Source organism: Pelodiscus sinensis, chromosome 1 (assembly GCF_052426305.1).
Source record: "Pelodiscus sinensis isolate ZL-2025 chromosome 1, ASM5242630v1, whole genome shotgun sequence".
Lineage (NCBI taxonomy): Eukaryota > Metazoa > Chordata > Testudines > Trionychidae > Pelodiscus > Pelodiscus sinensis.
In genome coordinates this window covers 316,923,303-316,950,435 of record NC_143052.1, presented here as the reverse complement: position 1 = coordinate 316,950,435, position 27,133 = coordinate 316,923,303, and the positions used below count along the sequence as shown (strand labels likewise).

The following is a 27,133-nucleotide window of genomic DNA, read 5'->3' as shown; positions in this document are numbered from 1 at the left end:
ATTCCTGCGCCTCCAGAAATATAATCTATGCTATCATGTGCCGGAAGTGTCCGTCTGCTATGTACATTGGACAAACGTCTCAGACACTTCGCCAAAGAATCAATGCCCACAAAACAGACATTAGACAGGATCACAAAGAAAAAACAGTTACTTGTCATTTCAACCAGAAAGGACACTGTCTCAATGACCTGCTAACCTGCATCCTACTTCAGAAGACATTCAAATCTGCACTTGAAAGGGAATCTTCTGAACTGGCATTCATGCTAAAATTCGACACTCTCCGCAGGGGACTTAACAAAGACTCCAGCTATCTTACCCATTACAAAGATAGCTTCCCCAATTATCACCTCTAAAACTATTAACTCACAGACATCTCCCCTTCCCCACCTCTAATATCATTAACTCACTGGCATTCACCTTCCTACCTCTCCCCCGCATCCCCCTTCTGTTCTGAAATGTGATTTGTCCTTTTCATATGTGTTCATTTTTTTAAAATTGTATCCTTTGGTATATATGGCTGTGACTATTTTCTTCCACTATTTGATCTGAGGAAGTGGGTCTGGCTCACGAAAGCTGATCATCTAATAAACCATCTTGTTAGTCTTTAAAGTGCTACATAGTCCTGTATTCTATATGCTAGAAGGAGAGTTTGTAAAGATTTTCAATATTCTGATGTCTCTTGGGTTAGTAAAGAGTAGATAAAATGAGCAACCAACCAGTAACTAATGAAAGGAGAGGTTGGTAATACTTGCTTCTGAATTAAAATGTGTCTGTGTGAGAAATCAACTCTCCTTTGTTGCTTCTAAAAAGGCAAAAGGAAAACTGAGGCAAGAACAAGAAGATTCCTTTTGATGACAGTAGTTTTGTGTAGGTCTTGCTTTCTCTGGACTGGTTTTTATTAGAAAGCAAGTGTATTAGCTGTTGTTTTCTTGTGGTGATTTTGTATCTTAAAATATTATTTGCTCACATTTAAATGTAATTCAGAGTGCTTTCAAAAACTCACTTGGACTTGTCTGGCATTGGAAGTTGGGTTCTAACATTCAGTAGCAAAATTCATTGGCCCAAAATACCATGTTGCCTCTTACAAATTAGAAGAGGGAAATAATTTGCAGGAGACAAAACATAGGCCTAATATCTTTACTTTCTTTACTGTTTGGTTCTCACTGCTAAGGAATTTATTTGGATGTATCTGCTTAGAAATAGTTGTGCGCATAATTGTTGCATATCCTGTGACCAGTCTCATAATCCAATAGTAAATACTGATTCTACACATTACAACAGAATGTTGCTGTTAACCTCAAAATCAATGGGCATTCTATGCTTTCTTCCTTTCAACTATGGCTGTCTTTCAGCATGGCCTGTTCAGTCTTACCTAGTAACCTCCTCCTTGCTATTATTGAATTAGACAATGATGTTTTAATGCCTGGGTAGATGTGGTAGCATCTGACCACAGATAATTTCAAGCTCTGATTGTGTAGTAAATTGATATTCTACACAGAATGGGTTGAATCTACCTATTTAATCATTAAATGCAAGGGCATTTTATTATCTGTAAGACACAGAGCATTTGTCTGTCCTTGTCAAGTGTGAAATTATGTTCCATTCAGTGTTCTGTCATTACTTAGAAAATGAAGACACCATTAATTTTAGTTCACTTTGAGAAAGAGGATAGCTGTTTATGATATGCTGATACATGAAATTAATTTTCAATTCAGAGAGATAGCTCATAGCAGTGTCTATAAATTGATCTGAGTGATGGCGCTCTCAGGAAATAGTACGCAAAGTAAAATATTCCAATGTCTTAAAACTTGACTCTTTCTCAACAGATTTTCCTGCGGTGAACTGGGTCATTCAGTTTGATTGTCCGGAGGATGCAAGTACATACATTCATAGAGTGGGAAGAACAGCCAGGTACACTTTTTTAAATTATGATTTGCATTTCAGTGTTGTGCAATTAGCCTGCTGTGCGTGCTGATAATAGGAAGAAACCAAATCACCTGAACAGTTAGATACAAGTCAGAAGGGACTAAAAGCCATTACACCTGAAGGCTGTTCGGCAGTTTGTGTGAAGTGAGTTTGTCTATCAATTCTTGTTACATATAATAAATATCTTTATAAATGATAGCATAAGTATACATAGTTGAATAATTAAGAGACTGAACTGTCCTCTCCTCTTCAGAGGTGGTCCTGCCAGGTAGAATGGAAGCTCACTTACGATGTTGAGACGCTTGTACTGTACTTGTTCTATAGATAAATTAAGACTTTAATCTTAGGGTGGCAGTCCATTTACTTCCAGTGGCATTACATTTTTCTGAAAAGAATGATGCAGTGATTTTGTTTGGGGAAAATTCTGATGTCATTAAACAATCATTTTCCAGCTTTTAATACAATCATACTTTGAGGAATAGGAACAACTTAAATTTAACTCTTTACTAACTAAAGTAATTTCTTGAAAGAAACATAAGAAATGACTACTTGTTTGGAAGCTCAGTAGATAAAAACTTCAAAATGATACAGACTTGAGGGGGCATTCCAGCTCAGATGAAGTGTTGAAGATTTGTCGTAGCATATTTTATCAGTAATCATTGAGCCAGCTGTGCTAAATTCAATAGTCTCATGGGTTTGATTTTTGATATTTAAAAAAAAATCCATGTCAAATAAGGAGTTGAGTGAGAGCCTTGAGTAAGGAGGTGGTAGGGATGAACAACAAGTCAGTTCCACACTTACCCAGCAATGGCAGTTCTGGCCTTGACTGGATTCCCACTTTGGTTGCTGCCATGTGGTGCATGGGGTTGTCATAGCAGCACTTTGTCAGCCGACGGTCAGGGCAGTGTGTGTGTGTGTGTGTATGTGTGTGTGTTTCCGAGAAAAGGTTTAACGTCTGTGTCTTTACTGCTAGGACCGGGGTCCCGTCGCAGAGGGTAGCCAGCAGGCCAACAGACACCCCTTTATAGGAAGAGCTTATTACACCTCAGATTTTAGCTGCTAGAACACAGAATTCCTTCGCAGCGGGCAGTCTGGGAAAGACTGAGAGGTGCCTCAATGGACCTGTCACCTGGGAGTGACACAGATCCAAACTCCCAAGCTCTTTCTATGTCCATCTCTTATGACCGGCTGAAGTTCTTTTAAACTGTGCTTGGTTCTGTTACAGCAACTGAAGGAGTCAGGTTAAAAACTTAAACAGTTACAGGTTTATTAAAAAAAACTTATAAAAGCATATGGTTACAATGGCTATTGCTCTTTTTTAACTGTTAGCAAATACAGATTTTAAAAATAGTTACAAAGAAAATAAAGATAGAAAATAGAAATAATGGTACCAAGTGACAGCTTAATCTTTAAAGAGCTCCAAGTCTATGTGTACACTTAAGACAAAGGACCACATCCAGATACAATTTTTACCCCTTTCTGTGCCTCTCGACTCCAGCATGTCAGGCCAGGGCCGGTCTCTCAATTCCTAGGAAAGACGAATACAAGGTGGGCGTCCCCTTGGAACCTCGGGAGATCAAACACCTAACCCGACCAGCAGATAGATGGTAGATTGACACTCAGAGTAAATGTGCTGCTGGACCCATCTTTATACTCCTGGGGACCCGTATCTTCTTTATCTAAGATGCCGAATTGTACTTGTCCGTTTTTGTGACGTCAGTTCTTACAAGCAAGTTTCAACTTAATTTACACTTGCAAGAGAGAGAACTAAATTGTGAGTACTAGACATTTTTTTACTGGGCGAGAGATTCCTCCCCCCCGCGGACGGCTGTGTGTTCGTATCAATATGGGTTAAGTCAAGGGCACTCCTTGGCAGCCTCTTGGTCAGCAATTGGCATATCTCTGTTTACCATTCACGGTCACACAGCCTGGGCCTTCTGCTCTGTGTGCCCTGTATGCTCCAGGCAAGCAAAAATGGATGTTACAGCGGGGTTTCTGTCTGGCTACACCCTTCAATTATGATGTGGAGTGGGGAGCTAGATCTAGCTCAGCAGGACAGGAGGTGCTACTGAAAGATGAGTTTGTTAGAATAGCAGATACAGATATATTGCAAAGAAATGGAAAAAATCACTGTAGTGATATTTTTACCACTGTGAAAAAGCTGCAGACTGTTTTGTAAGTTTGCCTCCCCCCCCCCCTTCTAAAAGGGGGTGATGAGTTTGTAACTGGTTATGAAATGAACCTTTGCATTCTTTAAAAACCTATTAAATGTTACTTACCTTTTGATATACCACTTTCGCTCTTATCTCCTGGTACACTTGAATTCAGTGCTGCAAGAGCTTGCATTTGTAGATACTTCTATGTTTGACCTCATTGTTACTGGGTCTCTGCATGGAAGTAAAATATATGCATGGTGATAACCCAGTCCTTCTCTCCTTGAACTTAAGTCTGTTATGGTGTCATTGTCCTGCATTTTGTGGCATCACAGTATTGTCCAGGAAAGGAAAATGTAGTCAATTATTGCATACCTGCAGCTTCTAGCAATATTCCTGAGAGTTTTGTCAGCATTAAGGTACTTATCTGTTGTATGTCAGCCTCTACGTGCCTGATTTTCCACACCTTTAAGATGGGATGACTTGACTGACTCAGATGCTATGGGGAATGCTTCTACAGCACTTTGGAGGCTAAAACACCTGTACACGTGTAAATGTTATTAACATGACTATTAAAAAGGGGGAAAAGAAATGTGATTTAATTCTAATACTGCTGAGAACACTTTGTAGTATATGAAGGGTGCTGTTTCCTAGAGCCTTTTTAAAATAGGACTTTTTCTGTGACCAGGCAGTGGTAGTGTGGATAGAGCTTAGATGAATGTTCGTGACAAAAGGCTTGTTTCTTTGCTGAAAGGCTCTATCTGCCATATAGACTGACTACCTCTTGACTTCACCTTATCTTTGTTGGGATCTCCTTTTAGATGAATTTTTCCATAGCCTGTATTTAAGGCTTTACTGAAGTTTCAAGGGAAGGGTGATAAATAGCCTTCAGATATTTTTGCTGGCAGAGCTGAGATTTAGAAAGAGCCGTGTCCTTCTCTAGCGAAAGCTTTACAGGCAGTGGCATAGCTAGGACAGGAAAATGGGGTGGGTGGGCAATGATGAGAGAGAGCCTGCCTTCCCTATCCCCCTTCAGATGGCCCTTAATGCTCATCAGGAACCTGAAGATGCTGCTGCCTAGAGCACACAGGCTGCGGAGGATGCCCATGGGGCAGAGGGTCACAGCCAGGACTAGAGCTCCACCCACCTCTCCCCACTCTGCATTGGTGTCTGTCCACATCAGTCTCCAGGCAAAGTGCTAGCTCCACCCAGACCTGCTCCTGTGAGGATCCCCTGATCTGGGATGACTCTCACCCTCCCATATGGGAGTTGTGCCTCATGGGGGTTGGAAACTGGGGCAGCAGTGTGAGGTGTCAGCAAGAGAGCGGCATGGATGAACACTATAGTTCCCCCGAAGTTTCATAGCCATGTGCTTGTACAGATTCTCATTAAGCTCCACCCAGGAACTATATAGCCCCACACAGGGGCTCCAGGCTACACATCACCTCCACATTAGTGTACATAAAATTCATTCCATTCATGGGTGGAAAAAATTAGAGAACTCTGATGGACACCAAGCTAGAGTTAGTAGTCCCAGCAAGTGGATTTGGGGGGCTCCAGCCCCAATTAGAGTGGACCTGGATACTAAGTGGTTGTGCTGTGGCCCACCCTTGGTACATCCCTATTTTCAGGTGTTTACTGACTCCTAATCTAATGCACAGATCAATTGTAAGGCTGCTGTGTATGAGGTTTTCATTGTGAGGGAATCTGCCAAATTCTTGTAACGCCTGTAAAAGATATGTTTACTGAGGCAGAAATAACATCTTAGAGGAACATATATTGGGGGAAAAATGTAGAAAATTGTGACTCTGCTTTAATTTCAGATCTAGTCTGTGCACTTTGAATTTTAAATAAAAATGGATAATAAAAAAATTTTTTTTTAACCAACTCTGTGTGGGAGCTGTATTCAGAGGATAGTGTTCATATGTGTGATGCCTATATTGTCTCTAGAAACTTAATAAAAATTAAACTGCAGTTTAATAGTCATCATTAATAAGGTTAGAGATAATTAGAAAGTTTCATGGGCCATGAGAGTGCATAATTGCAAGGATTGAAAGCTAAATTAAATATCTTAGTTAATTAGGAGCCTGTGTGTCAACTATGATTAAAACTGGCTTTTAGGATACTATTTACTTTTGAAATGAAATTATATTATATGGAAAAATAAATATATTTAAGTCTAGAAGGAAAAGCTTTCTTCATCTTTGATCTTTGGTAAAATAGCACTCACTTCCCATAACTGAAAAAAAATTAGGAAATACGCAAGAATGCTTTTACTTTGCCAGGCTGGTATTTTTTTCCCCAGTATGATAAAGACAGTTTGTTTCAGTGAATGGCAAGTGCTGTTTTGTATCTAATGTTACTAGAAAATGTTTTGCCTACCTGCATTTTGTGGATATGCCTTTAAAGTCTGGACAAATCCATAAGTGATTTTTAAAATATTGAAAAATACTGTGGTAATATCTTTTATAATGTGACAAAAGGCTTTTCACGAGGCATTCAAAATGTATGGATTTTAAGATCCTACAAAGTCCTTTTGTTTCTTATGAGTTTTAATTCAAACAGTCTAAGGAAATATGAAAAACTTGTGTAGGCATTCTTTGGGAAATCAATCCCTCTGGCAGTTAATTTCTTTAGTTTTGTGCCCTGCTGTAGTCCATGGAACATACATTTGATTTGAAAATGTCTTTTGATCGCATTTGTGGAAAAAAATGCAATGCCACTAGGGGACAGCAGAAGCTAATTTTGACTTCTGAAATTTCACTGCTTGCATTTTTCTTTCAAAAAAGTAATTTTACATGTTGTGCGGCATGATGAGGCTATGTAAATGAAAGAAATCCCATACAAAAGTTACTTAACTGTTAAGCAGGAAAGACTGTTACAGGAACTTTTGAATTCATTTTCAAAAATAGCAGGGGGGAAAAAGGCTGCTTTATGTTTTTCTGTTTATTCAGTTCATGGATATGTTTCTGTATTTAGTGCTTAGCACACTGTTGTTACTATCTCGCTTTAAATCCACTTCTCCCCTATTCCCTTCACCAAAAAGCCCTGTAAAACCCTTGCTTAAGTCTGGCTTGTCTGCCTTGTTTTTAAGGCATTCAATCTGAAATGGAGGACAGAGTAGAATTGCCCATTCTGTAGGGATTCAGACAGTTGCAGGGGTAAATCTGGAGCCTTGTGTTGCATGTGTACGTAACACAAAATATTTGTACGGGATCTGATCTAGTGTCTGTTAAAGTCATTGGGAGTTTTTTCTATTTAATCCATGGATTCCGGAAAGTCTAAGATGGGGATCTGGTGTTGCTCTCCATGGCCCTGGAAAAAGCCAACATGCTCTTTGGTGGATAAATTATTTGTGTGTGTATTGTATATTAAACTAATTTAATTTTTATATAGTTTGTTTCACTTTTGTTCACTCTTATTTGTGTCCTGAAAATGTGTCTTTCATTAAAAATCACCACTGTCTATTCTCTGTTAGACAAAACAATATGCTGAGGGTCATCAGTTTAGTCCCATTAATTAAAAAAATTGGAGCTGCTGGTGCCATATGGTTGATGTGGATGTATTCCACAGCATAATCTTTTTTGGGGGGAAATAGTTGGATAATTGTGGATCGTTATAAGTGGGAAGCTGCTTAAAACTAAAAAGTATGTGTAATTAAGCCCCTCCCCATTCTAACATCTTGCTGAGTAAGTGTCTCTAAATTCTTAATGTTGTGGATAACTCAAAGTTTTACTTTTTCCCCAGTGTGAAACTCTGATTTTACCTTTTAGTCTAGAAATGAGAAATTTCATGAGATACTGAATAACCCAAAGTGCCAAGCTGGCAGCTCCTTGCATAGCTAACTATTTATTTTGGTAAAAGCCCGTTTTAAGTGCTTTTATTGATCTACTGTAGTATTTAATCCATATTTCATAGTACAATGCAATGTTCAATTCATCGTCTTCACTTAAAAAAACCCATAGCTGCCAGTGGAAGTCACGAGAAATGCCCTTCATCACTGCATATTTAACTCTGAATTCATATTATTTAAACCACTTTACAATGGCATACTGTACCCTAGCTACAATTCTGATGTTGCAACAACTTGGACTATATTTTCTATTAGAATATTTTTCTAATGGTGTGGTTTGAACAATGTTCTAATAGAGGTAAATGTAAACTTAGCTAAAGTGTATCTGTTCATATGAAAGAAGACTACTCTATAATTAGGTGAAGGGGGATTATAATCTAATGGCAGAAATAAAGCTTGGTTCGATGATTCTTGTAATATGGCTATTGATTGTAAAAGGATATCTTTGTCTCTACAAGAGAGGGAAGAGGATGTGATATGATCTTAAGAAAAATACATGCCCTCTACCAGCAAGCTACAACTTTACGACTGTTTGCCAATAATATTCTTTGGTTAATGATAACGAGAACTGGGGGCATCACATGGAGATCATCAGGTCTGGACTATAGTTGGGCCAAAAAAATGTGTGGCCCATATCTTGATGTACTTTAAAATGCAGGTGCAGAGAAAAGCCCACTTTTCTTCTCTGTCTCAGCTAGTGAGGAAGAAACTTTCCTCTGTGAATGCAGGCAGTTTCAGGACAGACTTAACAATTACCTATGTAGGTTAGGTGTATAGCAGACACCACCAATTCGGTCGACTTAATATACCCTCTCTAAAGAAACACATTTTGCATAATTTGAAAGTTTATTATGCCTATGTGAAGATGAGGTATGGTGCCAAGCTGTCAAGTGGTGTCATTATTATAGAAACTAGGTAAACAAAGACACCAGAACTAGTTAAAATGCCATCTTAGATTAATGGGTCAGTATTATTTCAAAACATAAAATTAGATTTCTTTATGACCTGAAAGCATCGCTGTGTTAATGTAAAGGGTAAAACAAAATCTAATGATAAATTTGTATGAAGAGTATTGAGATGTGTAGCAACTCTGACACTTCCGATCAACATCATAATCATCATCTTGTCCCACATGATCTCTGGGTGTGTGGGTTATCACAGCCTTCATTGTATGGCTGTTCTGTGCTGGGAAGATTGTTCTGAATACAGACAGTTCATTGTGCACTGAACCCTATTGATAGAAACACAGATAAGAAATTGTGGAAAGTCAGGTACCATTGGACCCTTTGATTAACTACTTCCTGTATTCTTCTTCACATTTTTCCATCCATGTTACAGTGCTGAGATGTGGATTAACTATGTGCAGACATCCAAATGGGTTTGCCAGTATACAGTTTTGACATGCTCTTCAAAACTATCCTCCCGTGTAGGGTGTTGGCCCCACTACTTGTCCTTTTTGATGGCGATACAGAGGCACAAGCAGTTCTTTTCTCCATGGGTTTTTCTTGCTCTGAGCAAACACTGCTACCAACTTTGTAGCTATAAATAGGGTTACCAGATGGATTCAGAAAAAATACCGAAAAAACAAACAAAACAGCGTGGCCCCTTTAAAAAATAAGTGGTGAGGCTTTTTGGCCCTAACAAACTGCTAGCAGCCGCCCACCATCTTGCCTCCCTGCGCAGGGTGAATATCTCCCCTGCGGAACCCAGTAAGCATTAGGGTTGCCAGGCTGCCTCTGTATTGAGCCAGACATCCTGGGATTCTTGCCTCCTGGCTGGGGAAAAAATCAAAGTACCAGACATTTTAGGTGTCCAGTATTTTCTGAATATTTTTTTTACCGGACAGGAGGCGAAAATACCAAACTGTTTTAATACCGGACACCTGGCAGCCCTAGCTATAAAAGTTGTAGTTTACCCATCCCTCAGTTCCAAATGGGCAAGATCTCTGAAGCGGTAAACTCTTTGTTTGGATAATATTAAACAGATTTTTTTTTCTAAATACCAAATTGGGATCTCAGAGTCTCAAGGAGCCACAGTGGTCTGCTGGCACAGTGCTTCTTTCTAGTGGGCCACCTTGAAGTGCAGAGACTCAAAAGTTGGAGTGGCCTGTATGTGGTGGATCTGTATCGCCGTACTAAAGTGACACCTACTCTGAACTCTTCAGATAATGTCAAAATTATGTAAACATCAGCATCACTTACTAGTTGGTGCGCAGATCAAGTAAATTGATTTTTACTTATTAACAGTGCCCTAGTTTTTAGTTGAAAATTTCATGTACAAAGCAGTTATGTTACAGAAGTGATTAACAAATATCTCCATTGGTAAAACACAGATATTTGCTCTGGTGACCCAAAACAGCTGTTAGGTTTTGGTAAGGGTGTATAGGTTGGAAGCAGCAGGCTAAATGAATCAGAAGAGGATGCTATTTCTTTTCTGTAAAGAAGTTACACTGGTGACCTGGAGGAGGCTCTTTAAAAATTGAGATAGACTTTTTCTTTGTTTCATGATGTATTAAAGGCTTGAAAGTTTTTATTTCCTTGTTCATCTATCTTAATGTCAGGAATGCTTTTCCCAGCTTTGCTGGAGGACTTCGTAAGGCCTAGGTATTATGTTCGCTTGTACTAGTAACTGAAGATCTACAGATGGATTTCCCACTCTTGTTTCAACTGGGCCAGTTTTTAAACTCTTAATGAGGTCATTTCAGGAGCTAGCTATTTTCCTATTGTCTTCAGAGGTCTATGATACACCTTTATAGTGTAAAACACAAGCAGGAAAAAAAACTTAAGAGAACATTTCAGGCTGACTTTATATATTTTTAAAAAAAGTTCCATTTTTTGCAGGAAAATTTAAGCCTAGTGATGGTGCAGACCAATAGTCTTCTATTAACATGTTTTTTGTTGTTAGAGGAGAAAATACAGGCAGTCCCCGAGTTACGCGGATCCGACTTATGTCGGATCCGCACTTATGTCGGATCCGCACTTACAAATGGGGCTTTCTCGCCCTGGAGCTCGCAGGCAGCGGGACCGCCCAGAGCGCAGTGGTCCCACCACCTCAACCTCCGGGGCGAGAAAAGCTGCTCCAGGTGCCCCTGGTCTGCTGGGGACAGAGCAATTCTGCCTCCAGCTTCCTGTAGTCAGCCCCTGGTTAGTTTCAGCAGTCCCTATCTTGTTTCAGTTAGTCCCTATCTTGTACGTAACCCGGGGACTGCCTGTAGCTCATCTCTTCTTGAAAAGCAATTCTATATTTATCTAAATAAAGCTCCTTTACCATTGGCTTGTTTTCTCAGCAGCTAAATCACCATGAAAAATCTGAACAGATGCGAAATCTTCCAGATGGTGTTTCAAATCATTTACTTTTCAGTTTACCCAAACCTTTGACTCTTTTGTTTTCATGTTTTTCAGTGATGAGGCACAGCAGCAGTGTTCGTTTTTCAGTTACTTTGCAGTTTTGGGTACACTGCTAGTTTAAATCTAACCTGCAATGAAAGACTCTCCATTCAGGCTTTTCAAAAGCCAACAGAAATATTTTGCGTACCTAAACTTAGTTAGGTGTAAAGAAGCAGGGGAATTGCTGAAATGAATTATTAGAACCTAGCAATAGTCACCAGATTTCTCTCAATCCTTTTGAATGTCTCAAGTCTCCCACAATGAGAAGTAGGGATGTAAAGGACGAGTCGACTATCTGATAAGCGAATACTAGTAGACTAGTCACTCCCTCCTCCTTGCTGCCTCTATCAGATGGAGGCAGTGGGGGAGGGGAAAAGGAGAGGGGAACTTCACAGTGCTGCTGCTTTGTAGAACACTGAGCCAGACCCTAGGATCCATGCAGCACTGCCGCTTTGAAACTCTGCGGGGAGCACGGGGCTAATCAGGGGACTGCTTGAGTCCCCCACTGACCCCGCCCACCACTCCCCGCAGTGCTTTCGCCTTTGAAGTATTGCAGTAGCTCTAGGGCTGTTGCTACACTTCAGAGGTGGAAGCACCCTAATCGAATAATCGATTCAAATTGCATCCACTACTTGATGAGCCAATTAATTGAAATTTTACATCCTTAATGAGAATTATAATCAATATTGCTTTTCTTATTGCTTAGTAATAGCAAATTAATGAAAAAGAGAATACACTTGAAGACCCTTTCTTTATATTTTTTGCCTAACCTAGTGATTGTTTCTTTCCTTAACTATATTATCATTTTCTACGTAAAGGATGTAAAAGATGTAATTTAAACATTGAAATAATCATAACCTATGGCAGTGATACGTGACTCCCAAAGGGGTCGCGGATTTCTACCTGGGGGGTTGCCGCACCGTGCGGCTGCCAACAGCCAGGTCCAGCCCCTGACCGCCTGAATCTAAGCGCTGCACGGCCACCAATAGCTGGGCCCAGTCCCTGGCCACCTGGATCTAAGCGCTATGTCGTGCAGCCATCAACAGCCGGGCCCAGCTGTGCGGGTCGTGGTTGAAAAAAGTTGTACCCCACTGACCGTTGGTGACCAGTGTTCCCTCTAACATTTTCTGTCCTTGGGCGAGTTGAATTTTCTTTTGGGTTGGAAATTTCTTATGTGCAACCCCAATATTCAGCTAACTACCACATGGCAGACACCAGTGACCCTAGCTTGCCTTAAAATACCAGCCAGTCTGTGACAGTATAATTGGATTGATATGTGTATTTAATGAGACCTTACTGGTAATCTACACTCATGTTGTACTATAGATACTGTGTTCAGTTACTAAAATTGTTTTAATTGAATTAAATATGTTTAATATTTGTTTCAATTAAGGTAGATTTGAAAAATACAGAGGATTGTTACTCACTGAATCTCTCTTAGTGTGATTTGTAAACAGTCATATTTATTTACGGCTGCGATAGTTATTTCTTTTTCCACTTACCCCATTTTTCCAATTAGATAGGAAGCAGCATAGGCTTACTACATGGAGATTGCCAACAAATAGGAGACATGAAGAATAAAGTGTAGGAGTTCTAAGCTTTCTGCCAAACTTAAATCTGGGTAATTACCAAATTGACTACATCCCAAACACCTATTTAAATATACTGAACAGAGAATCCTAGACCCAGTTTTCATACTGACAATTGGTCACTCTGCTTTTATTCCTTAGCATCCAATATCTTCTAATTCATTATTGTTTTTAAGCTTTTCTTTCAATGAGGCCTGGGTGAGTTGTCTAAATTAGGGATGTTAAAATGTTTATTTGTGTACCTGCTGAAATTTTCAACTTAGTACACATTTACGCATGTGGTGGGGGGAGGCTAAATAGTCTTTTTGAGGGAGCAAAGTTAAATTCCTATTTCGAAACAAATTAGAGCAAGGATCTTAATCAGTGGTCTCTAAGTTGTGAGACCCTGTCAGTCAGCTCAGTGCATGGAGCTCCCCTGACTGGGTGGGAGCTAGCCTCTGAGTGGGCAAGGCTGATTAATCTCCTTGAAGTTGTGCTACTGTGCAGCTTAGAGGGAACACTGGTCTTAATGTTTCCTTCTCTACCATTCTCTTTCAGTAACAATGAAAGACATTTGGAACATGCACGCAAGTGAGATTAGGCACCTAACATTGGCCACTGTCAGAAGACAGGAAACTGGGTTAAATAGACCGTTGGTCAGGCCCAGTATGGTTGCTCTTCTGATCATATTTCACAATGGAGTTAAGTGCATCCCTGCCCCCTCCATGGTATCCTCAGTGATGCCACTGACTGTCTCAAGCCTCAGTGCACAAGAGGTGATGGCTGAAGACTTGCGTCCTTTTCTTTTCAGACCAGACATGGTTTCTTGAATTTCCCTTGCAACTCACTGTGCTAATTCTAGCAGGTCTGACTTTAGTCCAGGTCTTGCTGTTCTGCTGTCTGCTGGGGCTAGGACACCACCATTTACCAGTGGCCAGTCATTGTTCACAAAGCACAGTACTTTTATAAGACAGTAGTAGTACAGAAAAAACACATGCTAGAACAATTTACATGTGTGCTGACCTTACCAGATGTGATCCATTTTCCACATGGAGACATTAGTGGGTTTCCAGTGCTTCAGGTCTCCGCAACAGTTATGAATTAATTAACTAGTGGCTAAAAGCTGGAAAAAAACAACAGATCAGTAATACTGTACCTTTGATTAAATGGGTTAGCTTTTGTAGTTACAAAAATCTCTCATATGCAGAGAAGTATGGCCTAGTGACAGAAATCTACCTTGGGAAGCCAGGCTCTTGTGGATTCTGTCCCTAGTTTTGCCACTAACTCCGTCTGTGGTGATGGCAAATCATGTCTGCTATCTGCCCCGTCTTCCCCTTGTAAAATGAGATAGTGGCTTGCTACTTGGAGCTGTTGTGAGGCTCAAGGTTTGGTAACATGATGTGTATATACTATTCCTTTTGTATAGTTTTAAAAAGACATTTAATCAAAGACCCTTGCTTTTCTTTTTCTTCTTTTGATCAGGTACAAAGAAGGTGGTGAAGCTTTGTTAATACTACTTCCCTCTGAAGAAAAAGGCATGGTTCACCAGCTGTCTCAGAGAAAAGTACCTGTCAAGGAAATAAAGTAAGTTACCAAAGCTTTAGTCAGTAATTTCAGTCCTCTTTTACAGAGGTATGATGATCCTGTGACAATCTTGCTTTATTAAGAAACCACTAAATACAGTAAACTTCCGATAATCCAGCACCTTTAGGACCCAGGGGGTGCCAGATTATCAGATATGCCGGACTATCAGAAGGGGGGCTATGAGGGATCTTGCTTGGGGGGATGAGGGGGTGACCAGAAGACCAACCCGGCAGTACCCCAGCTGCTTTGCCCCAGGTGTCCGGATTCAGCCTGCTGGTGAAACTGACGCTGCTGGTCAGTTTCAGCAGCGGCTGAATCCCTACGCCTGGGGCAAAGCAGCTGGGGTGCTGCCGGGTTGGTCTTGTAGCGCCGCCCCTCGGCGCTGCGGGACCAACCCGGCAGCACCCCAGCTGCTCTGCCCCAGGGATCCCCAAGTCAGCCGCTGCTGAAACAGATCAGCGGCTGATTCCAGGAAGCCCGGGGCAGAGGAGCTCTGCCCCGGGCTTCCTGGAATCAGCCGCTGATCTGTTTCAGCAGCGGCTGAATCGGGGACATCTGGGGTAGAGCAGCTGGGGTCCTGCCGGGTTGGTCCCGCATCGCCGTCCTTTGGCGCTGCGGGACCAACCCGGCAGCACTCCAGCTGCTCTGCCCCAGGCTGGTCAGTTTCAGCAGCAGCTGAATGGGGGAAGCCTGTCCGGCTGCCCCAGCACTTCCGGGTTCCTGATGGTGCCTGACCATCAGGAGTCCCGGAGCATTGGATGCCGGAGTAATGGAGTTTTACTGTAGCATGATTTACTTGCAGTTGGATAAAAGAGTGTTTTCATGTCTTTAATTTGATTTCTATGAATGATTCAGTGAATCAACTTCTTTATAATGACATCTGTTTTGTGCTAGGGATGTTAAAATATGTTTATTCAAGTAAACGTACAACCGCTGAAAATTTCTGCAGTTACATGTAGAGGAGAATGGCAGGGGAGTCAGCTCTTTTTGAGCCAGTGTGCATGGGCAGCTTTTATGCCATCTTCCTGCAAGCACGGACTCCCACCTCCCTCTCCCCGCGCTGCCTCTGATACAGAGGCAGCAGTGTGTGTGGGAGACAGGCATGATGCAGAGGCGGAAGGGGACCTGTGTGTAACCTCACATATTAACTGATAAGCCCAGACTGTGTAAAAGATTTCACTTTCATGTCCTTATTTTATACCTTTACATATGCAAACCAAATTAGTATTTATGCCTGCTTGGAGCTTACGCCACCCTGCTATATGCAGCCTTTGTTTAAAATTACAGTGAGTTGGTGTATGTATAATCTGGAAATAGCTTTTGGCTACATTGCAGCTTTCTACTCCTCAGTTCTGCCAAAGAGTGGAAATTAAGATGGTGACTCAAAGGTCAGATGTCATTGTAAATTAGTATCTTTAATTTCAAAAGAAATGCACAATTACTAATTGCAACAATACCTTACTGGAGAAGAAATTAGTGTATATTATTTCTTGCACAGGATTTTTTCAAAGCTTTGTTGCTCAGACAGATTGAACCACTATACTGAGTGTCTGATTCTTGGTAGCAAGGTTGTCACAGCAGGGCTTATAATTTATTGTACAGTGCTGCATAAACAGATGGCACATAGTAATGTAATTTGAATTTAGAACCTCTTGAATTAAATAGTGAAGTTTGTCAAAAGACAATTTTCCCTTACTTGTTGAAGCATATCTGACTGTGCTATTCAAAAGTCTGGGAGGTATAGATATCTAGGAACAGAGCTAGATGGAAAAGGAGTGCAATGCAGAGACTAAATGATCAAACATAAATAGTTTGAATAAGAACAGAAAAGCAAAGCAATTTGTTAGGTGGCTGATACTCTTCACTGTCTGTAATGGAGACTTCTATAACAAAGCAGTTTTGACTTTACCTCATTAAGTCCAGATCTTGGGATACTTTTAAGTCATGTAATCTAAATTCTCTTTAGTTTTACCCATCTGTCCAATGGATATAATAGTGAAATACTTTGCAGGTACCTCTCAGGTGTATTGAGTCTTATTTAAGCTTTGAAAAATGCTGTGAAATCTTCCCCTTCTCTGTTTTGACTTCATTCTCTAAATTTTATACACTAAAGAAGTATTTTAATAAAAATATAAAGGGTCTGAGTTTGTTTGTTGTGCCTATGTTATTCATTTAAGGAGATTGGTCTTCATGATTTCAGTCAAACATTGCTCACAATAACAAATAATTTTATGCATTTTAAAATAATATGGATGGAATGAAAAAGTACTCCTGGGAACTTTCTATGGGCTTCTTAATATATATTTTTAAAGGTAAAGTTATTACTTTTTTTTAATCAGAATCAACCCTGAAAAGCTTATAGATGTCCAAAAGAAGATGCAGGCATTTTTAGCTCAAGAACAAGAATTAAAGGAAAGAGCTCAACGGGTAAGTTGTCTATAACATAGCCCTGCAAAGGCATGTTTGTTTAATAGAACGTCTGTTACAATAACTGCCTTGCCAACTGTTGCTAAGGCAGATGTACTTGGAACTGCTAAATATGATCATTTTTTAAATGTAAAAATTATATACCACTGGGAAATAATGATCTTGTTTTAGGAGTTGAGACAAGTATCTCTTTGTCATCCTGTTTTCCACAGTGGAGATGGGATTACATACATTCTTCTTTAATTAACTGACAGTTCCTTTGATTGAAGGACCATAGACATACTGCTAGTTCTTTGTGCCATGACTTTTCTTCTGGGAGCTAATATAGAGCATGTTAAAAATACAAATTGCTTCTCAAAGTTGTAAAAGGAAAAAAAAGTTCTTGTTGAAAACTGGCAAATATGACTGCTGATCTTAAATAATTTGCCCAGAAAATGTAGTCTTCAAATCAATATAATTTAAAAAAATATAAAAGTAATTTTATGCCTCAAATGTCCTTGGTTTTTAATCCATCTCTTAGTGATAGAAAAATCCCTGTGTCATGGCTTCAAGGCACACTGTGCTTTTTACTCCTTTAGTCCATCTGTTTTAGGTATCTCAGCTATCATGATAGGGATTGCTGAGAGAGAACTGAGCACCTTGCAGTTTTTATGTATTCATCCTTGCGTCTCTCTGAGGTGGCAGACTTGCCACTGCCATTTATGTATTCTTCAGTGGTACAAAACACACAGCACAAACAATAAAATAAAAAAAAAAGGTCCCTACGTGGGGGTCTGTCTTACCACAACAGGCGAGCAGTTGTTGCGCAAGTTGGAAGGTGTGTGGTGGATGAGGCAGGGAAGTACAGGAAAGAGACAGTGTGGTTTCATGGCTGAGGCAGTTAAATGCTGTCCTCAGGAGTTGGATTCTATTACTACCCTTATTACAGACTTTCTTTGTGATGCTGGGCAAGTCACTGTACAGGTGCTTCCTAACTGGGTTCCTCATTTTCTGTGCACCTCATGTTATCAGTCAGGGTTTCTGGCGTTGTCCCGGTGGGTTCCTGACAAGTCCTGTACTCCATCCGTGGTGATAAACTTTCGGGTGTGTGGGTGTGCTCCCTCTAAAGCATTAAACATTTTCTCTTGGGTCAACACGGTAGACCTCTGAGAGCCCCTGTAAATGCCAGATTCAGTCAAGGATGAAATCAGTTGAGCAGGTTGTTACCAAATGACATACATTAACAGTTGTTAGCAGACTGTCTCAACGCTAAGCCACTGTGCATTCTGTAAGCATTAATAATGGCCCCCACATAAAAGCACATATAGCGCCTCCCTCCCCCATCCAGGGTTGGTCGGCACTCATCCTTTGCGGTGCCCTTTTAGAAACATGTACAGACAAGTTACATCACTTCTTTAATACCAGGTTGCCACCCTCTGTTACCTAGTTACCATCCTTCACCTTACAGAAGTGGGGGCTTACTTCCTATCCTTCATGCTGTCTACTTTGACCTGGTCCTGAACCTAGGTCAGTATGTACATTAGTTTTTGGGGAGTCGGTTGATACCAAGACATTTCTTATTGAGATGTTTTGCTACTCCCCTCTGGCTTACAATTTGTATCCGGTGCCTCCATATGTTGTTCCATGCTCAACCTAACTTACGCAAGCATACAATTATCAATAGGGCCTCTTTCTTGGCTGCCGACTTACTGAACCAAAGTCTTGCTCACTAGATTCCAGGCCTGTTGCTGTTTTTATGTTACAGGCCTTTATTCAGGCCTGCTGAGTCCATGTTACCAATTCTCAACTTACTACACCTGAGTTGAGATTCTTGGTCTGATTCACACATATGCTGAGCATTCTCAGCTGCAACTTGAAATCTCTAGAGGCTCTGCTGGAATATATAAAATGCTGTATAAACGGAGATGCTTTCTTCCAAGTGCCATTCGCCCATCCCCCAGGTAGGTGCTGTATACTCATCTGAGGAGCACTTAAAGGGCCAGTTTCCTTTTTTGTGTGCTTTTCTCGGTGTCAAAAATGTGTCGGTTTCTATAGTTTTCTGGATACTTAAGGTCTGGATAGCACAGGTTTTACTTCATCTTGAATGAGGCAGGGTCCTTGTGATCATATACTCAACAATGATATCATAAATGAATGCACACAAAGAGACTGAATTAAACTTTAATTCTAGAGATGTCTCTAGCCATTAAAGTTAACTGGTTGAACTATGTAATGTTTATTAGTTGACCGTGGTGGGCTGATGCAGAGCAGATGGGATTCATTGATGGGTGCTGCTGTAAGCAGGGGCCTTCTTGGTCAGAGGATCTTGCTGGCCAGCTGGCTAGGGGCAGAGGATTCTTTAGTCTGCCACAGGTGAGGGGTTACTCTGGCTGGGCCTGCCGTGCTGCAGGTGGGGGCTGGCCTGGCTGCACCCAGCTCTCTTGTTAACCAGTTAACGGATAAGTGTGCTGGTAATGCTAACCAGTTACCTCCCTATGTGCCAGAGTGAATCATGCAGGCCATGTGCCTGGTAGTACAGTGTGCTGTGCATACTCAGGTGAATTCAAGGTGTTAACAGTGATCGTGGCCTTCCAGCTTGTAAGTTTGTGTTGAACTCTTCATCATGGAGAGCTGACTTCAAAAATCCTATCAGGAAGACATTTTTAAAAGGTTGGAAAAAAGTTATAATATATATATATAGGTGTGTAATATATATTAGATGACAGCTATTGAGATACAGATCACTGCATCCCCTCAGGCAACCTAGAATATTAACATTGATATTAGAATGAAAGTAACATGTTGGTAGCTGGATATTTTAAAGAGTTGATAGTTCATTTGGAAGGAGATGGATGGGTGTGAAGGACCAGGAAGGGAATCTTCAAATATTACTCAAGCTCTGTAGCTTCCTATGCAAATAGATTAATTTTAGAGAGGGGAACATATGGGCCCCTCCTGACGGGTGAATTAATGATTCTTGAAGGAAAAGACAATGCAGATACGTTCACTGAATGCTGTAGTTTATGGGTTCCCAAACTTTTTGATATTGGGGACCAGTAAATCCATTCGCGAGCTTTTGGAGGATCAGTAATATTTATTTGCATATTCATTAAGTAAATGATGAATATGCATATACAGGCAGTCCCCGGGTTACGTACAAGATAGGGACTGTAGGTTTGTTCTTAAGCTGATCAGTTTCAACAGCGGCTGAATCTGGACGCCAGTTCTGACTTACATACAGATTCAACTTAAGAACCCCAGGCATCCTCAAGTCAGCTGCTGCTGAACCTGATCAGCGGCTGATTCCAGGAAGCCTGGGGCAGGGGCTTCCTGTAGTCAGCCACTGGTCAGTTTCAGCAGTGGCTGACTTGGGGATGCCTGGGGCAGAGCAGCTGGGGTGCTGCTGGGTTGGTCCAGTAGCTCCTCGGCGCTACTGGACCAACCCAGCAGCACCCAAGCTGCTCTGCCCCAGGCGTCCTGATTCAGCCGCTGCTGAATCTGACCAGCAGTGGCTGAATCAGGAGCCTGGGGCAGAACAGCTGGGGTGCTGCCCGGTTGGTCCAGTAGCGCCCAGAGCGGCGCTACGGGACCAACTGGCAGCGCCCCAGCTGCTGTACCACAGGTGTCTGGAGCAAAGCCACGGAGCACGGGGGCAGCGGGACAGCCCAGACGCGCCGTGGCTGTCCGCTGCCCGCGTGCTCCGCGGCTTTGCTCTGCTTTGCTCCCCCCCCCCCCCTCCTGCTCTGCAGACCAGGGGGATGGAGGGGGGGGCAAAGCAGAGCCAAGCAGCGGAGCGCCTGGCCAGCTGACAGCCCAGACGCGTCTGGGCTGTCAGCTGATCGCGCACTCCGCGGTTTGGCTCTGCTTTGCCCCCCCCGCCCCGCCCCGTCCCCCTGGTCTGCAGACCGGGGGGGGGGGGGGGGCAAAGCAGAGCCAAGCCTCGGAGCGCGTGGGCAGCGGACAGCCCTGTCCGCTGCCCACGTGTTCCGCCGCTTTGCTTCCTCTCCCTGGTCTGCTGGAGACCAGGGAGAGGAACCCCGTTCGTAACTGCGGATCCGACATAAGTCGGATCCGCGTAACTCGGGGACTGCCTGTAAATTGTTTCTGGTCCTCCCAAAGCCCCCAGTGCCAACTTTAGCAACACATTTGGTATGGTCTTTCACAATATTCTTGCCAGCAAGTTAAGGGAATATGGATTGGATAAATGGACTGTAAGATGGGTAGAAAGCTGGCTAGAACAGGGTTTCCTAAACTTTTTACTTTCATTGGAACTTTGGTTTTTTTCAGGACCTTTTTTTGCAGCCCAAAAATATAAACACATATTAAAAAAAGAATAAATTTTCACTGTTTATTATTTATTCACAATAATAATAGTACATAATATAAATCTTGATCTAAAATACTGCCTAACTTCTTATTACCTTAATTACAATTTAACCAGTAGAATTTTAGCAGTTGTAAAGTGTGTTTGTTTATATTTTAATGAGTTGAATATAAGTCATTTATTATGTGTGCACTTTATAGCTTTTAAATAACTAAAAAGAGAACTAATGGGAAGAGTGATGTTTTGCATCACATAACAGCTTTGTCAGGAGCAAAAGAAGAAAGTTTTATCCTCAAATGTGGTTCCACATTCAGTCTATTTCTATATTTATTTTAGAAGAAAACCAAAGACGAGAAACTAGTTTCACACTTCTGTTGTGATGAAAGGCATTAAGAATTTGACTGCTTTCTCAGAAAAATGTGAATATTCATTTCTACAGCTCAACCAAAAATCAATCAAGGAGAAGCAGTGAGGAATCCTGTGGCACCTTATAGACGAACCGAAGTGTTGGAGCATAAGCTTTCGTGGGCAAAGACCCACTTCGTCAGATGCATCTGACGAAGTGGGTCTTTGCCCACGGAAGCTTATGCTCCAACACTTCGGTTCGTCTATAAGGTGCCACAGGATTCCTCACCGCTTTTGACTAACATGGTTACCCCTCTGATACTTGACAATCAAGGAGAGTATATCAAAGTTCTCCTTTAAGCTAGAGTCACAGAAAAGTTCAATTAATGAATCCACTTCTGATGCATTCAATTGTAATATTTCTTCATTTTCGGAGTCAACAGTAAACGGGATCTTAATCCACGTTTTACTGGCATCAACTGGAGGAAAATATTCATTTAAGCTCGATGTTAGCCCCAAGAGATGTTGTTGAGGGTCTGGGTTGGGGGGGAGGAGACAGGGACCTATGCCTGGGGATCCTGTAGCTGTATGCCAAGGACCAGGAATTGCATGGGCTACTCCCCTGTCCCCCAAACAGTGGCACGGTACCTGAAATGCTGGTCTGTCGCATGCCTGATGCCTTCGTGCATTGGGGGGGGGGCGGTGACTCCTGGTCGGGACCAGCAACAAATGCTCGGGCAGTGTGTGCCTTGCTCCTCCGCTCCCCACGGAGGCATGTGCTGCCTGAGCAGCCAGAGCTGGTACAGTCCCGAACTCCCACCTCCTCCCCTGCACGTAGGAAGGCATCAGGGGAACAAAGTCCCCAGCATGTGATGGACGGGTGTTTTAGGTTCTGCGCCAGCTGTTGGGGCGGGGGGAGGAGGGGAAGAGCAGCCCGCGAACTTTTGGGACCTGGTGTGCAGCTGCAGAACTGCTCCCCGACCCCGCAGGAAGCCCGTGCTGGCCCTACCTGTACAGCGGGTTGTTCCGTCCCCTTCTCTGCCTCTTGGTTCCAATCCTAGCCACTTTATTGGCCGGTGTCGGGTTTCTGTGTTGGTGCTTGGCCTTCTCCCTGCGTCCTAGTGCCCACCAGATCTAGCCCCACCACGTGGGAGCATGCTCAGCAGAGACTCGGCAGCGTCGGGCTCTCTGCCAAGAATTTTTCTGAGGACTGTTTGTGTGTTTTTTAAAAAAAAATTTAAGGACTGGTACCAGGCCATGGATCACATTTTAGGAAACGCTGCTATAGTTTGATAGAAGAGGTTTAGATATTGGTATATATCAGTCACTTCCTCATCAGTCTTTGGAAGGACTAGCAAGAAGTTATAATAGTATCGTCCATTTGAACCTCAAATTCAATCAAGCTTTATTTCGCCAATTTTTGCCCAGCAGACAAATAAAAAAGCACAAAATTGTATATATGTATTTTGTATATTGAAAACTACAATGTGAGAAATATATAATTAAACCAAAACTGTGACTAATTTTATATCGGTGCAATAGAATTCCAAATCTCATTTGGGGATGTCAGGTGCTACTATAATTGAAATATCACTATAATCCAGCATCAATGCACAATGCTAATTCTTCATAATGGTGCAAACTTTCAGTTCAGCCAGTCATAGTTTTGTGAGTGAAAGCAATATCAAAAATGTGGAAATGTCAGCAGGAATTGTCCACTCATTCCTGTTAAAATGGTGGGAGCAGCTAATTAAAGGTTTGGGCTCACATATTTTGGCTGTCTAGTGTGGATGCAGTTGGGCTTTGAAACCCAAGAGGAATCACTTTTAATTTTAAAATGGTGACAGCAGTCTGTGTGTTGAAAGCACATCCTTCAGAGGGATGGTAGGTTTGTGCTTAAGGCACCAAAATGAGATCAGAGTTCAGTTTATGGCGTTGCAACATATTTCATGTAATAGCTTGGGGAAGTCATTTAATCTTTCTGTGCCTCCTTTCGTAAAACAGGGATGACACTTCTCTCCCACCCTTTTGTCACTTGTCTGTGTATCCTTGGGGCAGGTATTATCTTTTATTGTCTGTGTCTCCAATGCCTGTTTCCAGAGTGATTTATCTCTGTTGGGTCCTCTAGGAATTACTGTGACTTTAATTGGCCAAGCTCGTCTAGCCTTACACTCAACTCAGTTGGCATCTCCATGTTTGGCTATAATGCAATAACCTTTGACTGCTTAATTCAGTCAGTTCGATAATTTCAGAAAATGTTCTTATCTGAAAACTGTAAGGAGAAAGAGGGACAAATTGGGCCTTTGGCATTTGGTTAGTACAGCTAGCAGCTTCAACCAGACTTTGTTGCTTCTCTAGCATATTATCTGCTCCAGGGGCTGCTTGCATCGCTCTCTTTTCCTTCAGCAGCTCCCTGTGTGCCACCCTCTCACCCCCACCCACTTTATTTCAGGCCTTTGCTGCAGACTGCTCAACCCCACACATTTAGTAAGAGCACTGTCCCCCATTCTCTGTCCCCTAGAGCAGCATGCCTGTTTTTTCCTATACCTTGGCATGCCACAGACCACACCAGGTTCTCTATCTTCCCCCTTATTCTATCCTATGTTCATTGACTGGATGTGGCGTTCAGAGGTTATTACAGTGCATCCAAAGAGAGAAATGCCATTAAGTTGAACTTATGTAGCCAGCCAGGAACTCTCTTTAGTTCCCCAAGTCCCTGCTTGCAGCACTGCTCTGTCCCAGGTCCTTGTGTACCTCCTTTCTGCTAGGAGCCTACTTTTCCCTTGCAGCTCTTTTTATATGGGTCTGCTGGACCCTAATAAGCTGCTCCTCTAGGTCCTTCTCTGATTGGCTGCCTCCTGTGCAGCCTTCTTTAGAGCTCTGTTAACTCCTTAGAGCCCAGTATGGAGCTGGAATCCCATTACATCATCCAAGAATATTGAAGGAACTGGGATATAAATTACAAGTTCAATAGGAAGAATTTATAATGACTTCATAAATACTGTGTCTGTGCTCTGGAGAATTGCAAATGTCGTATTTATATATTTAACGAACGTAGGGGGGGGGGGGGGAAGAAATCTGGGAAACTAGGTACCCCTTAGTTTGACCTCAGTTATGTGCAAGTTCTTAGAACAAATTTTGAAAGAGAGTTGTTAAAAGCATAGCAGTAAATAGTAATTGGGGTGAAGTAAACATGGTTTTGCAAAAATTACATTGTGCCAGAGCAACTTGGTCTCTTTGAGAAGATAACTAATTTTGTAGACAAAGGAAGTGCAATAGATCTTATCTGCCTGGATTTTAGTAAAGTATTAGCTACAATTTCACATGAGGAAATTATTAGTTAAATTGGAGAACACCAGAATTAATACGAGATTTAAGAGGTGCATAAGGAACTGGTTTAAGGGGAGGCTACAAAAGTTCATGCTGAAGGATGAACTTAGGCTTGGAGGGTGGTCACTGGTGGACTGCTGAAAAAATCAATTGTGGAGCAATCTTATTTAACATTTTCATTAATTACCTTGTTACACAAGGTGGGAGTAAGCTAATAATATTTGTGGATGACACAAAATTGGGAGGTATTGCTAAAACTGGGAAAACCTAAGTATTGTACAGGAAGATATAGAAAAATAGAAACAAGATGAAATTTAATAGTATAAAGTCATTTATCTTAGGGGCTAACAAGAATTTTTGCTACATGCTGGGAAAGTGGCTTCAGTTGGAAGTGACAGAGGAGAAAGACACAGGTGTTTTGAGTGATCACAGGATCAGTTGCCAGTGTGATATGGCCAATGAAAAAGGCTAATACAATCATAGGATGCATCAGGTGAGGTATTTCCAGGAGCGATGCAGGAGTATTATTACCATTATACAAGGCATTGGTGAGACCACGTGGAATAGTAAGTGTAATTCTGGTCTCCCGTGTATTAAGAAACATAATTTCAGACCAGGACAGCTACAGTGAGGGGCTCCTGAGATGATCAGAGTAATGGAGAACCTGCCTTACAAGAGGAGACTCGAAGAGCTTGGCTTTTTTTAGCCTAACCAAGCAAAGATTGGGGGAGGGGGGAGAGATGATTTTTCTCTATAAATACATTAGAGGGATAAATACCAGTGAGGGAGAGAAGTTAAGGGACAACATTGATTCAAAAAACAAATGGATATAAACTGGCCATCAATAAGTTTAAACATGAAATTAGAGGTTTCTAGACATCAGAGGAATGAAGCTCTAGACCTGCCTTCCAAGGGGAGCAACCTGGTCAAAAAATCTAATTGGCTTCAAGACTGAGCTTGATAAGTTTATGGAGGGGACAGTATTACATGATTGATTACAATGGCATGTGGTTCATCTGCAACTGCTCTTAGCAACATCTTCAGCAGCTAGAAATGGGACACTGGATGGTGAGGGCTGTGAGTTACTGCAGAGAATTCTTTCCCAGGTGTGTATCTGGTGGCTCTTGCTCACATGCTCAGGATCTGATTGATCACCATATCTGAGGTTAAGAATCCCCTAACCCCCGGTCAGATTGGCAGAGATCCTGATAATTTTCATCTTTGGCAGCATGAGGTCACTTGCTGGTTTGAACTAAAGTAAATAATGGATTTTCTCCAACTTTAAGTTTTGAAATGAAGGTTCAGCCATAGGTTATAGGCCTATTATAGGATTGGATAGGTGAGCTTCTATTGCCTATGATGTGCAGGAGATCATGATGGACCTTCCTTAAAGTCAGAGTCATGAAAAAATGGACACAAGTCCCTTATTTACCCTTTACAGTTGACTTTTATTAAGCAGATGAAAACATACATATCACACTCACCAAAGTGGAGACATGTTCTATTGTTAAGGGTGACCAAGCTGGTGAATCTGTTTCCCCCCTCATAATCTTCAATAAAAAGTTAAGAAATAATGCTACTAGAACTGCACTTGGTTTACACACCAATACTTAGGGCTACAGTTGTTCTTGAATGTCATGGAAATTAGTTTTCCAGAGATAGCCATGACATTTTCTCTTTCCCAATTGCTGTGCTCCAGGGTGACATCAGAGCTCCCACCTGCTGCAGTGGGTGGGAGGTCCGTGGAGTACCCTGCAGCTTCCTAGCCTTTGTGGGTGGTGGGACAGGAACACCCTAAGCAGCTGCAAAGCCCCCATGAGGCTCAGGTTTGACCCTCAAACCCTATTTTGTCAAGGATACTTTTAGTGAAAGACCTGAACTGGTTAGGGTCTTCCGTGATTTTTTTTGTTTATTACCCAGGACCTGTCAATTTCTTTTTTACTAAAAATACTTGTGGCAAAATTTTAGTCTTTCTAATAGTTAAATACAAAGTGGTAACTGCACCAAGCATTTTCATACATAGGCACTCCGCTTGGTAATTATTTAGCCACTGCTCTGCCACCAGTATATGATGATGATAAGTTTGAAATTTATGTTCCTAATAGATGACTTGTACTGTGTCCACATAGTGAATGAACAAGACATGAGGCTCAAGAAAATGTGTATTGAACAGAATCCAAATCAAAGAATAGATTACAAGATTGTTAGAGCACTACACTTGAATAGGAAGATCTAGAATGATACTGAGGTGCTTTTTT

The 27,133-nt window shown here is 41.7% G+C and overlaps 1 protein-coding gene across 1 annotated transcript in view; it reads left to right on the top strand.

The window, feature by feature from the left end:
* Positions 1-27,133, top strand: part of DDX10 (DEAD-box helicase 10) — a 294,078-nt gene that overhangs the window by 22,517 nt on the left and 244,428 nt on the right. The window contains exons 9-11 of the mRNA XM_089775640.1: positions 1,827-1,911; positions 14,369-14,470; positions 16,810-16,897. Of these exons, the coding sequence (XP_089631766.1) occupies positions 1,827-1,911; positions 14,369-14,470; positions 16,810-16,897 (275 nt within the window). The remainder of the gene's footprint in view (positions 1-1,826; positions 1,912-14,368; positions 14,471-16,809; positions 16,898-27,133) is intronic.